Below are 14,859 nucleotides of genomic sequence, written 5' to 3' on the forward strand. Positions count from 1 at the left end.
TCCAAACATTCAACTACTTACTCAAACATGTAGTTTTCTTTCAGAGGTTTACAGACATCACTCCCTGAGTTTTTTCGGTAAGGAAATGTACTTGCTGTATATGACACAACAGTTGTTAAATGCTTTCCTGGCTTTACAGAACAGTAAATCCCCTTTTTTTTAGCCTGGTAGTACACGTACAAGCCTGTGCGCTGTACACAGTTACGATTGGTAATCAGAAATGCGGAATTTGTCCAGCACGGTGCCACTGTGTAGTGGCAGGAAGACATGAAGCGCACCATGGAGAAGTCTGACATTTCACCGTTATTCCTCCTGCTTCCTCATACCTGCTGTGACACAGTACAACTTACTTCTTTACAGACCCCATTCAACAGTAACATACCTGTTTTCACACAAGGATGACGAGTTACGGGGCTTTGGAAATCTGGTTGCGATAATACGCAAGTACCGAAAATTAAACAAGATTAGAGATGTGTAAGATAAAACTACAATAGTTACTTGTACTAATATATATAAAACATTCAGAGATTACCTGTAGCAGACGTACAGACAGACCACCAGGACGATCAGTTAGCACATAAATATAATCAGTGTTAATCATCTCATAGAGCTGTATTTCTACTGTTTAGCTTGTTTTTGGGAGTAGGGGGGATAAATTAACCGGGAGGGTAGCAGCGACATAGCCATACATTTTGGAGGAACTCTTTTTATTTAGGTTTAAGTGAATGTTTGTCAAGCAGCTTCATTAGCAGAGGAAGAGAGTTCCGAGATTTAGCAGGAACAGAGATCATCTCTTGTCGTGTTGTGGGACTTTGCGACTATGAGTAGATGTTTGTCACTAGGTTTGTTAATTCTGGTTGGATTAAGGATGACTTGAGACAGGCCACATAGATTTTAATGATACTGGAGGGGGGTCACTAGTAGGTGGAAGTTAGTCTGTGTTGGGGTCTCCTAGTGTAATTTTTTTTCATGCGGGATGTTTGATGCTAACCAGGAGAGAATGTTCTTACACCTAAGCTAGAATATTGGCCACCCATGCTAATGCTCCTGTCTAGCGGAAATGCTCACCTGTTACACACCACAGAGAAGATGTGTAGCTTTGCATATTTATTTAACCACAAACCTATCACTTCCATCTCTTAAGCAAATTTCATTGGCTCACTGTAAATAACAGAGCAACTCTTCACCTTTACACCTTAATATACAAGTTAATAAAACTAGAACACTGTTCACAACTTTGTTGTAAACTTTTTCCTCAGACAAAAGTTTGGTCCCTCAGAAACAGCAGTACTGATTCCTTCCCCCTCCACAGATTGGCAATAGGTGAAAAGGCCTTTTCTAAAATTGGATGGGCTTCATGGAATCAGATACACAGCAGTATGCTTAATCAGGAAACACACTGAATGGCTTTATAACTTAACTAAAAGAGGCCCTATTCAAGGATAAAAAAATGCAAATGATTTAGGGACAGTGGAAAATACCACAGTCACATTAAGAACTAATCCATGCAGAAATTTGGCTGCATATCACATCCGTGTAAAGGTCATCAGCAGTTTATCACATGAAAGTAGCTTTAATGGTTTAAAAAGGCGACACACTATCATGTTTATACACGTAGTCGGCAGTAAATTTATGACTGTGCATGCGTGCTATTTTATGCAGGACGCAGTTCTGTCAAGTACTGTACTACTGTAGTACATTCTGGACTGCAGTTAGGTTAGATGTAAACACTGTATGTATCTTTAACACTGAATATTACTTGTCAAATGGGAATGTCTCTTGTTAGGTCACGTTAGTCCTTTTTTGCATCTTGCTATGCCAGATATGAATATTTTATGATAAATGCTTTATGACAAATGTGAGTACAGTCTGTGTGTCTATCTTGCTGTAACTAGTTTTGCAACTTGTACTGCGAATGTTACTTGTTATTGGGAGTACTTCTCAGAGTTCAGTTTGAGGTTGAAAAAGGTTGAAAAGCCAGTCCTCCCATCCAGTTAACAAACAGGCAAAAATAAATAACGTAAGTAAAAAGTAGTCTGGTAGTTAGCTTGGAGGATTAAGGCTATGAGCTGTTAACGAGTTGCTTCTTCTTATCCTGGGTTTGATCACCACAGCCTTTATTTGTCTACTGTATTAAGTCTGAGCACTTAACCAGACAGTGCTGTGGGGAAACTGGGCTATGCTCCTCAGTGGTCTTCTGCACCATATGCATTAACTACCTGTGACTGTGTGCTTAGTTAACTACCTGTGAGCCTATGACCAGCCTGAGTGTGCATATTTCTTTCTGGCAGGTAGATCAGAGGGTTAAGGCTATGAGCTGTAAATAAGCAAATTGCTATACTCAAGGATTTTATTTATTTATTTATTAACATTTGTTAACCGGGTTGGTCCAACTGGGCTTGTGGCCCATTTACAGTGAAGACCCGAGGAGAAAAGCTCCAGTCACAAACAGTTTACAGTAAATTAAAATATTTGAGATAAAAGAATACAAAAAATGTGTTATACAGCAAGTAAAAGAATGCATGCACAAAGCAGTATACACACAATATTATTATATATATTATTATATACACATAATATTTTTACAGAGGAAGTATATATTTACATAAGAATTTTATCCATCATCATTGATTGAATTTAGAAAGTACCCACGTATTTAGGGTACTAGATGAAAGGGGAGAGATTATTTAGATACTTATATTTGTTTATTTAGATACGTAGATTTGAATCCAGTAGTGTCCAGTTGCCTACTGTTTTGAGTCTGAGCAAGTCACCTAACCTTACAATGCTGCAGTGCCACTGGGAAATTGGTCTAGACTCCTCATTAGTCCTCTGGACCACAAGATTAGTAACTACCTATGAAACTAAATATTAAGAAATAAGCAAACAAATGTGGAATGTTACATCACTGATGGGGTTGGGCCAGGGCTTGTAAAGGAGATTGAAAAGTACCATCTAGAAGCCTAATCTGTACACATAGCAATTAGTTCCGGAAATTGACTTTATGAGAGGGGATGGGGTGCGTCATATTCTGGAAATGACCCTCAGGAGAACCTTGGGTAGGTGTGAGGATGCTCAAAAGCACCTGGCTTTGGTGACATTCATTAGGAGTTTGTGCCAATTAATGAGTGACCTCAGTGTTGTAAGATGCAGTAAGGAAAAATCTTCCTGTCTGTGCATATTCATCAGCTAGCTATTGATAGCATTCAGCCTTCTTAGAGACCATGGGTGTGATGCCTAGCAGGGTAGTACTTACAGAGCCCATAGGTTTACTGAAAAATACTTATTTGAGGAATGAGAAATACTTGGAGGTAAGTGATTGAGAAGTACAACTTTCCTGATCTGAATGTGACTGGTGAATTATTTTTGGCCTTCTATGTTAGTCTTACATTGTCCATAATGAGCATTATGTTTAAACACCAGTATGCTGATAAATGCTTGACCAACCTTCATCCAACCTTATATCAAAACCTGAAAAAATTACCCTGGGGTATCAAGTCATGTTAGATACATTTGAGAAAACATTGATAGGTTGAAAAAGGCCCCTATGGCAGTAAGTCTAGTAATCAATTATGACCTTGTAAGTATGTTTGGTTGCACAGAGCCTTGGGTCACAGGTGAAAATTTAACTTTGTAGTTGTCTTGTCAGACTGGAGGTCACACATTCTTAATTCTGAGGACAAGAGAGTTGCTAAGCTCTCACCATTTTATGGTGAGCTGGGTCAGATGAGGCAGTGGCTGGAAAGACGAAAAAAATCAAAATATGGTGATAATACTTTGTTAAAACTTCTGTGAAGGATAAATTTAACTCCCAACATCAGAAGAGTTTTGTCCTTATGCCTGAGGAAGTCAGGAAAATGGAATCTGAATGGAACCTGTTCAAGACTTCAGTAGCTGACATTTTGACAGGGAGTTGTGGCCATAAGGCAGCTAGTACTTGTCATAACAATAATCTTAGAACCTGCTAACGTGTGCTGGTGGTGAGGGAAGCTGTCATTTTTAGATGGGGGACTAAAGGGTGTGTGTGTGTATATACAAAGGTGTCACACTCCTCAGCCTTCCTGGAAAAGTGTACACCAGAATGCTGGAGAGGAGACTTTATGTAATAGTCAAGCATTTGATTCAGGAAAACTAGTTTGGATTCCAGAATTAGTATGGAGCAGTGGTTCTGCCTGCATGTGTTTTGCAGGCTTGGAGAAGTACTATAACCATGTACCCAAAATATCTTTCACAAAGTGTTACAATAATATAGGGTCCCATGGCCCCTGCTACCTGTCACTCATCACTGTATTTGAAGGTGAGAGTTGTGGCCACATTCTTGGCATTAGTTTCAATATGTTCAGGGTATGTGTAGAACTCTGCAAGGGGTTCTCATTGTCCCCCCCTCCCCTGTTGTGACCATCATAGGCAGAATATCAAGGCTCATCCAAGGTTTGGAGAGTTTCCAGCTTTAGGACACAGTTTGCATGTTTGTTACAGATGTTAACCCTAAATGGTGGCAGTGTCCAGCATTCATTAGAGTGATTCACTGCTGAATGCGAAGTGAATGAGGTACAAATCAGTAGTCCCAAAACAGAGATCACTGTCCAGGTGAGGGAAGGGCAACTGTTCATCTAGAGTTATTTAATAATTTGGGAGTTCTATTCATGAGTGAGGGCCGTGAGGATTGGGCTGTTGACCACTAGATTGGTACTGCAGTAACAGTACTATTTTTGTATTAGACTGTGGTGTGACATGAGAGCTAATTCACAGAATGAAGGCCTACTCAATTTACAGGTCAGTCTTTATCCCAATCCATAGCTATGGTCATGAGCTTTACGTAGCAGTTACAGATACAAGCAATGAAAATGAGGTCACTTCTCAGGGTAGCTGAGCTCACTCTACTTGACAGAGTGAGTAGTTTGGCAGTCTGAAAGGTCCTCAGAATAAACCCATTGCTGCTCTGTGTTGGAGATATTTTTGAGATGGCTTGAGTACTCTGTGAGGATGTCTCCTGGTTGACTACCATGGATGTTATACCATATACAGCCTACTGAGAGAGCAGGCCACATATCAGACCCAGGACACATTGGAGGGAGTCTGTCTCTCAGATGGCCTGGGTATGACTGAAGATCTTACAGGATGAGATAAGTATTGATGCAGGGCAAAGGGAAATCTGATCTACCCTGCTGTGCTTACTATTGCTCTGACCCTGTCTAGGACAAGCAGTTTAGAAAACAATCATGTTTTGTTATAATTGCTGTTGAAATTTTAGACAGAAATAAGTTATCAAGTAGGACTGAACTGTAGACTTTTCTGTGGCAGTTCTTGGACTTTACAGTGAAATTAGATTGATAGTGTGTGATGCCTTCTTCATATAGCAATTTTTTATTTTACTTGGTTGGGGAAATTACTGAAAGACGAGTGTCATTTTATTATAAACACTGTCATTAATAGCATTAACAGCAAATTGGGGGAGCCCTTATGATTAAAAACAACATATATGTGTAGTTTAAATTAATCATAATATGTAATTTAACAGAAACTCTTACTTGAGATACTAAATTTGAGAAGACCAGTTTTTCAGCTTGTTATTACTTTTTAACCCATCTGACATATCTGCCTCTTTACTTACTGTTCATGTATCCTTGTCACTAAGTATCCCAGAATTAGACGTCACAGAATATCAGTGTTGATACGACTTCTTCCAATGCAATGTAATTAGAAAAGGTGATCTGGGAAACAATTTCCACAAGTGACAAACATGTTTTTATCAGTGCCTCTGACAGACCGCACAGTACTTATCCATACTTCGCTGTAGAGTTGAATGTTCTGGTGTACTACTTTGTTAGACTGAAACTGGTCAGCTTTACTACTGTGTCAATAAACAAAACATGTTGCCTTTCCTATCCACCAGTTTTTTATCATTGTCTGGGGGTATAATACATTCATGTTCCCTAGCTTGCTTCTGTACTGTTCCTAAAACAATCCACAGGGCACCTTGGGCAGCTTTTCCCTTTTAATTTATTCCTAAATTATGAAACTGTTTATCTAGTATTTGGTAGCACTGTTCAGGTGTTTGGTTTCACTGTTGATTCTACTAAGTTTTGCCACTTATTTGTTCTCCTGCACTTTTACTTAAATAGAAAAGCAATATCTATCCATCTTTTGTTGACCAGGTTAGTTCTACTAGTCTAGTGGCCTCTCTTCAGGGGAGACCCAAGGTAGTATTTATAGTACAGGAAATTTGACCAGGGAATATTGGGGATATTTTACATCCACTTGAGCTACCACCAACTTGAGCAAATGAGCCATAGGTTTAATGTGTCATCCAAAGGATGGCATGCTCAGGAATGCAGCATCCCCTTCATGTTGCACTGCAGTGTCATTAATTTGAAATTCAATCCAATCACCAGGAGTGGGAATAGAACCTACAGTCTTCTGACCTAGCATCAAAGGTGAGCGTGCTGAATTGTTTTATGTATAACATTATAAGAGGTTATATTAGCAAGATGCAATTAGAAAGCATGCATTACAGACATAATGAAATTGTTATCCAGATGTGGCAGGTTAGGCTTCTTGTAATTACATTTTGTCTGTCTTCTCTCTCTCTCTGTTTTGTTGTTTATCTGCAAATGACCCTCTTTTTTTTTTTTCTTCTTTTCCCCTCAGTCCACCAGTTTCTGGTCACTATAATTTGGATGGAATTCCAGACTTCCTTCTTCAAGAGACTGTGGGAACTGCCAGGAAAAAGGTAAAGACCAGTGCTAAAACAGTCAGCATTAGTGTGATATATGTCTTTAGTCAGGATTCTTCTGATTGGCGTAGATATATTTTTATCTACTTAAAATTCCAGGATGTGGGCCTTGCTACAGTTTGGGACGATTGCCTGCAGCGTACTTGAATCAGATTTATTACATTTTACTTTACAAAATTCTTTTTCTGTACAGAACATTTGAATTGCTTGTAAGTGCTCTGCTACAACACAATAGACAAACTGTTATAGCAGTGGGACCATTTCTTTGCTGTTCTATAGTACTTACAGTTAAATGTCAGACAAGTCAAAGACAATTACTGTGGAATGCAAGAATGATAGGATTACAGAACCAGCATCCTTAGAAGTACAAGATTACACATCCAGAAGACTTACCCAAAGAATCACAGGACCATGAGCCAGAGACATGACACTTCACATGAGGCACAGGAGCATAGTACTACAAAGCCAGGTACCATAGTAGTAGAGGACTGTAAGATCCAAAGCCATGCCACATCACAAGTGTTGTAACTTCATTTTACTGTAAGATCATAACAGTATTACTCATGGGCTCCATCATAGCAAGTGACTGATAACTACTGTGTAGTCCAGGTGCCATAGCTTTATCATGTAACAAAACCTTGTCTCATTACAATAGCTTCACTTTACCACATGGCCCATAGCCCCCATGGCAAAGTTTTAGTTGATTGTTGTGTAGGATTTTGATTCGTACCACACTGCAGAAGCTACAGCCGCACAGCAGTGTGTGACCCACATTAGGTAAGTCATATAGACCTTTAGCTAGATACAATACACAGCATTAGGTAAGGCGTATAGACCTTTAGCTATATACAGTACACAGCATTAGGTAAGTCATATAGACCTTTAGCTATATATAGTACACAGCATTAGGTAAGTTGTATAGACCTTTAGCTATATACAGTACACATCATTAGGTAAGTCGTATAGATCTTTAGCTATATACAATACACAGCATTAGGTAAGTCATATAGACCTTTAGCTATATACAGTAAATGGCATTAGGTAAGTCATATAGACCTTTAGCTATATACAGTACACAGCATTAGGTAAGTTGTATAGACCTTTAGCTATATACAATACACAGCATTAGGTAAGTCGTATAGACCTTTAGCTATATACAATACACAGCATTAGGTAAGTCGTACAGACCTTTAGCTATATATAGTACACAGCATTAGGTAAGTCGTATAGACCTTTAGCTATATACAGTACACAATCTTGACTGTATTCCACTGCAGGATCAACGACTGAACAGAACAATGTATGATTACACCACACTGTGGGAGTAATAACAGTACTACATTTCAAGGCACATAAACTATGATGTTCTGTAGTCCTATCTCACCTTCATTCTTACATATGGAGATCGGAGCTGATCCTCGGCTCTGACTCAGCCTATTTACAAGCTGGAAGTCTTCTAGTTGGCTCGTGGCTAGGTAGGTATCCCATGGTGGACCAGTAAAATCTCCAGATCTTGTTTGCCATGTCAACGAGTTCGATTGTGCTACTCTTTGGCTCTGGCTAAGTGTTGCATTTACTGTAACTTTTTCCCAAAATTTTTTTGGCTCTGTTTAGCTTAAAAATAGTAAGAAATGTTACTGCTTTATTGTTAATCATTTAGCGTAGTTGATATTAGTGTAGTTAGCTTATACTTGCGCCATTTGGTGCAATCTTTGGCCTTTGGCCTGTTTGGCTTAGTATTGGTACCCTGTGTGATGGTTTTTGTATACTCATCAAATTAGTAGTTGTAGGTGCCTTTTGCGCACTAATAGACTGTGTGTGTGTTAATAGGATAGTCTAGTGTTTTTGGCGGTTTCCCGCTTGTTAATTGGTTAGCATAGTTGGATTTGCTATCATTGTTAACAGAACTACGTTCTGTTAGTTATTGACATAAGTTTGAGTTTTTTGCGGATTCCCACTTGTTTTGCTGATATTTCTGCTTGAGTGTGTGAAATTCTATACTCTGTAAATTTCTAGGTCTGTTTTAGTTAGAAGACCTAGTTTCTTTGTTTCCCTTCCTGCCCGGGCTAGGCCCATTTAAGTTAGAGGACCCTAGTCCTCATGGTATATTTCTCCTTCCTGCAGTGCTAGGCCCATTTAAATTAGAGGACCTATTCCTCCTCCCTTTTCTCTGTCTGCGTGTGTCCTTTCTGCGAGAATGTCTAAAGAGAATAAGGATCATAAGCTATCTGGCTTTAAGAAGTGTATTAAGTGTTCTCAAAAAATGTCCATAACGGATGGTCATGTTAACTGCGTTTACTGTTTGGGGGGGCCATCCATTTACAGGAGACCTGTTTATTTTGCCATGCTTTCAGTCCTAGGGTGTTGCAGGAGAGGAAGAACAAGCTCATCCTAAAAGGTCTTCTTAAACTTTCCTTTGAGGAAGATCTGTCTAACTCTTCCTCATCTTCAAAATCCACTAAGGGAAAATCTAAATCCTCTAAGAGGCCCTCCCTGGCACTGGTTGGTGTTTCGGAGCCACCTCTTAAGATATCAAAATCAGACAAGTCCACTATCTCATCAGCTCCACAGACCTCAGTGCCGACTGAGAGCAGTATTGTGATTACAGGGTCAGTTCCAAGTATTTCGGAGTCGACCACCGAGGCTATTTCTCAGAGCCAGTCTGTGGATCCTCTTCCGGCCTCCTTGATATTGAAATCTCCGATACTTCAGGGATCCTGCTCTCCTACTCTGTCATCCAGGTCTAACAGGAGTTTATCGGAAGAAGATGTAGAGAGGGTAGTGCTGAGACTGTTGAAGTCATCTGCTTTGCCTAAATTGCTGTTGGCTCCAACCCAGTCGGTTCCAGAGCCACTTGACTCTGTTCAACCCTCTGCGATCATTCCTCCTCCAAGCCATGCTGGTCTTTCAGAGCCGGAGTGTTTGGTACCACTGGTGGAACCTTCAGCTTCAGCTCCCCCTGTGGCTGTTTCGGAGCAGAGTTCTGCTCCGACATTCTTGGCGCCGTCCGTAGTGTCTAAGGGCCGAAGCTCCCTGGTCGGCCCTGACAGGAATACTTGGAACCAAACTTCTTTGGTCCTGAGTCTTCCTCTCGGAGCATCGGCTAGGGTGAGTTCGGACCCTATGTCTATCTCAGAGCCAATAGCTCTGGAGCCTTGGTCTCCTCAGTGCCGGAGAGGTCAGCATTCGAGATGATGAGGAGTGTGCTGTCCCTATCGTCAGCTCCTACCAGAGGTACTGGCACTCTTCCCCCTAAAGCGCCTACTTCTGTCTCAGCTCCTACCTCCTCCATGGTCAGCAGAGACCCTCAGCATCAGGAGCCACCGGCTGGTGGCCCCCACTCTTCCGAGACCTCCACGGAATGTCCTTCTGAGGAGCCCCCACGGAAGAGAACATGTAAGAGGAAGCATGTAGACTCCCAGGATGAGTCTCTGACCTCTGGCACTGACCTTGAGGATTCAGAAGGGTCCCCCAAGTTGTCCTCTGATGATGTCTCCTTCGTAGACATCCTGGAAATCCTTAAGCATTGGTGCGGCTGGCCCACTGTCACCCCTTCAGATGAGGAGTCGGTGTACCTGAAGGCTTTCGTGTCTCAACCTTCAGCCTCTTGGGTGTCTACACCTTTTGACGAACTGATGCAGCTAGTTAGTCAAAAGGTGTGGGATACTCCTGATGCTGTGGAGCCAGTCCCCAGGAGACCAAATAAGTTTCTTTCTGCCCCTCCTGAGAAAGTTTTTTGTCTAAAGGTGTTCCCGTAGATGCCATGGTGGTGGTGGTGGCCACTAAGAAGGAGTTAGCTGAGACGACTTCTGTTTATCTGCCGAATAAGGAGTCTCGAACGATGGACAGATATGGGAAGCATATCTTTAGTTCAGTGGCATTTACCCTCAGATCACTGAACTACCTTACTCACTTCACGAGACTTCAGAGAGAGCTCCTTAAAGAGTTAGGAGATTCTCTACAAGGTACATGTACTGAGGGACTCCCTGACAAAGTTTCTGCCCAGTTGTCCACCTTGAACTCTATTGTCAACTCTTCCATGCGGCTTATTTTGTAGGCAGCTGATGGAGCGAGTAGAGCAGCGGGTTCAGGAATTTCCCTGAGGCGTCATTCCTGGATGCGTTTGTGTAACTTTGTGGAACCGTTCAAGTCTACCTTTACCAATGCCCCCTTCGACGGTTCCTCCTTCTTTAGATGCAAGGTAAAGGACACTCTCACCCGGTGCGATCAAGAAGGCAAAACACTCTCTGCCGTGGGAGTGCGTTTTACTGTCCCCACTAGACCATACCCTAAGAGTCGGAGGGGTGGTAAAATGTGGTTCAAGAAGTTCCAGAGGTTTTTCCAAGATGCACAGGGTGACTCCTCCTTCAGAGGCAGAGGAGGAAATGGTAGACATCACCCTAGAGGCAGGGGTGGTCTGCAAAACCAGGGAGGTTGTGATTCCTTTTGGGGCTGGCCTTACCAGTACTCCTGATGTGGGGCCCGACTGTGCTTCTCTGGGGCCAGTCGGGGGTCGCATTTCTTTTGTACCCAGAAGCCTGGCTGGGTATCACTCAAGACAAGTGGGTACAAAGAATTATTACCAGAGGTTATGTCATACTCTTTTCTCTTCCACCTGTTGTTCCCAAGAATATCCTGGATGTTCCACCCAGTCACAGGGATCAGGCAACTGTGGAGGTCTACAAGTTGTTGTCAAAAAGAGTCATCCAACCCGTCCCAGCAGACCAAATAGGATCCGGAACTTACTCCAAATTGTTTTTAGTACCAAAACGTACAGGGGACTGGAGGCCTATTCTGGACCTCAGCAGATTGCATGGATCAGTAAAGAAGGACAATTTCCAGATGGTAACACTGCAGTCTATACTCCCGTTATTAGGGAAAGACAATTGGATGTGCTCAATAGATCTCCAAGATGCCTATTACCACATAAAGATGGACAGGGCATCGAGGAGCCAGCTATGCTTCTGGCTGGGAGCCAGTCATTACCAGTTTTGTGCTCTTCCCTTTGGTCTCACCACATCCCCCAGGGTGTTCACCAAATGTATGGCAGTAGTGACAGCTCACTTGAGACATTGAGGATTCCAGGTGTTTCCGTATCTGGACGACTGGCTCTTTACCGCCCCCACCAGGCATCTACTTCTTCAGGCCAGGGACATTACTCTTCAGCTTTGTGCCCAGCTGGGAATTTCTATAAATTGGGAAAAATTTGCCTTATTGTCCTCTCAATCTGTGATTTTTATAGGTGCAGAGATAGACACAGTAGACATGTTGACTCGTGTTCCTGCCAAAAGAGGCACAGAATCTGGTTCTTCAACTTCGGTGTCTTCTTCCCCCCTTATGAAAGGTCAAAGCCAAGATTATTCTACAACTTCTAGGGACCATGGCTTCCACCATATTACTAGTGCCACTAGTCAGGTTACACATGAGAATTCTTCAATGACCCCTGTCGTCCCAATAGTCCTTTCAGCACCTCCCATTATCTCATCACATTCTGCTGACAGAATCTTGCAAGAAGGACCTCCTTTGGTGGACACTACCCAATCAATTAACCACAGGCACCTCATTTGTCCCTCACCAACCTGTTGCTACTGTGACCACGGATGCCTCACATATAGGGTGGGGGGGGGCATTATCTTGGCAGGACTGTCCAAGGCACATAGCAAGATCATGAGGCTCACCTGCATATCAATGTTCTAGAGATGAGGGCGGTGCTCCTGGCGTTGCAAGCACTCCACAACAATCTGCCTCTGGGGACGATTGCAATACAATCAGACAACATGTCGGTGGTATGTTATATCAACAAACAGGTTGGAACCAGATCATACCCACTCTGTCGAGAAGCCATGCGAGTTTGGAAATGGGTGATAGCTTCCCAGCGTTTTCTGGTGGCAACGCACATTCCAGGGACAACCAACGTGATAGCCAACAAGCTCAGCAGGGCAATCCTTATGCCTCACAAGTGGTCTCTGAAACAGGAAACAGCGGAACAGATTTTCCACAGATGGGGACAGCCTTGCTGCGACCTCTTTGCCAGTCCAATCAATGCCAAATGCAGCAGCTATTTCTCCCTCATCCCCTCTCCGGGGGAGTCACCGAGAGACGCACTTGTTCACGGTTGGCCCCTGCGTCTCCTGTATGCTTTTCCTCCCTTTCCTCTCATTCCCAAGGTGATTCAGAAAGCAAAACGGCTGGGAGGCAAACATATCCTCATTGCTCCTTACTGGTCTCGTCAGGTTTGGTTCCCCTTCCTCGGGCCTCTTCTCCTGGACGATTCTTGGCTCCTGGTCCCAGCTCCAGACCTGTTGACTCACATGTCAGGTTTGCTCCATCCCTCATTACATACTCTCAATTTGACAGCGTGGCTGCTCCAGTTCCATCCCTAGTCAGGCTTCACAACTTCTCACCCTCTGAGACTCCATATCCTTACATCTTCTCATAAACCTTCTACTAGGAAACTATATTCCAGCAAATGGAGAAGATTCTGTATCTGGCGGAGAGACTGAATGTTGATCCCTACACTGCCTCCATTCCAGTGGTTTTGGAATTCCTGTCTGAGCTTTTTCACCAGGGATCTGCGGCTGCCACCATCAGAGTTCAATTGGCAGTGATTTCAAACTTTCATCTAGGTTTTCAAGATTCAAATCTGATGTCACATAAGCTGTGCAAAACCTTACTTATAGGTGCTACTTTGTTGAGACCCCTCATCAAGAACCTGTTGCCTCATGGGATTTAAATTGTGTGTTGTCCAAACTGACTTCTTCGCCCTTTGAGCCTTCCCATTCATCTTCTTTGAGATTCCTGTCTTGGAAGACTTTGTTTCTGGTAGCTAGCACGTCAGCCAGACGGGTGTCAGAGTTGCAAGCATTGTCTGTTAAACCCCCTTATCTGATTTTTCACAAGGACAGGGTGTCCCTTTGTACTAATCCCTCCTTTGTCCCCAAGGTCTGTTCCCATGCCACTTTGAATCAATCCATAGAGCTTCCGGTGTTCTTTCCATATCATTCAAATGCAGCTGAATACAGGTTTCATCAGCTGTATGTCCATAGACAATTATGTTTTTATTTGCACCGAACTAAGGAAATCAGATCAGTTATTCATTTCCTTCTCTGAATCCAGGTCAGGTTTACCAGTTTCCAAAGTGACACTCTCAAATTGGATTTCTAGCTGTATAGATTATGTTTACAATTCTGAGGGTAGACCTTTACCCTTTAAAATCAAGGCTCATTCTACCAGATCTCAGTCTACCTCTGCAGCCTTTCAAGCCAGGGTCCCACTTGATAATATCTGTACAGCAGCTACATGGGCTACCCCTCACACTTTTATTACTCATTACAAACTGGATTTAACCTCCAGAGGTAGAGCATCATTTGGTTCCACGGTACTCAGGAGTATTTTTCCTTGAGCCACCCAAGAATAAGGCATTAGGGACGCTGTCCCATATGTAAGAATGAAGCTGAGATAGGACTACAGAACATAAAGAAGTTATGTACTCACCATAACGTTCCATGTTTGTAGTCTATCTCACCCTTCATTCTTACGATCACACCCGCCTACCCCCAGACTGGAAGTACCTGGAGACAGGAAAATATTATTATTCTTTTTATGGAGACCTTTTAGTATTGGCTTCTTTGGTATAGTTGTTATTATCTTTCCTAGTTAGCAGCAAACAAGATCTGGGGATTATACTGGTGCACCATGGGATACCTACCTAGTCACGAGCCAACTGGAAGACTTCCAGCTTGTAAATAGGCTGAGTCGGAGCCGAAGATCCCCATATGTAAGAATGAAGGAGTGAGATGGACTATAAACATGGAACGTTATGGTGATTGCATAACTTCTTTTTTGTAACACTACTGAAAAAAACATCCTAGTAACAGAGGGTCAGATAATAACTACTTCACCCATCTAGTTTGCCTACCAGAAAGAAACACCACAAAACCTACAGCTTCACCAGGTATTGCATAACCTCTATGATAGAGATTTCTTTATATGCAATGTTTCAGTATACTTGTTTTGCAGAGGGAAAGTAATTAAATAAAACTGTAGACCATTTACACTTATCTGTAGTTGCCATTTCTAAATTAAAGATTATGAAAGACAGACAAAAAAAACATGCAAGTTGA

At 42.3% G+C, this 14,859-nt stretch overlaps 1 protein-coding gene across 1 annotated transcript in view; it reads left to right on the forward strand.

The window, feature by feature from the left end:
• FAM234B (family with sequence similarity 234 member B) overlaps window positions 1–14,859 on the forward strand; it is a 1,027,012-nt gene that overhangs the window by 645,846 nt on the left and 366,307 nt on the right. The window contains exon 12 of the mRNA XM_044087023.1: window positions 6,652–6,733. Coding sequence (XP_043942958.1) covers window positions 6,652–6,733 — 82 coding nt within the window. The remainder of the gene's footprint in view (window positions 1–6,651; window positions 6,734–14,859) is intronic.

This window comes from Protopterus annectens, chromosome 1.part1 (assembly GCF_019279795.1).
Source record: "Protopterus annectens isolate FY-2018-M chromosome 1.part1, PAN1.0, whole genome shotgun sequence".
In the NCBI taxonomy this organism is placed as follows: domain Eukaryota; kingdom Metazoa; phylum Chordata; order Ceratodontiformes; family Protopteridae; genus Protopterus; species Protopterus annectens.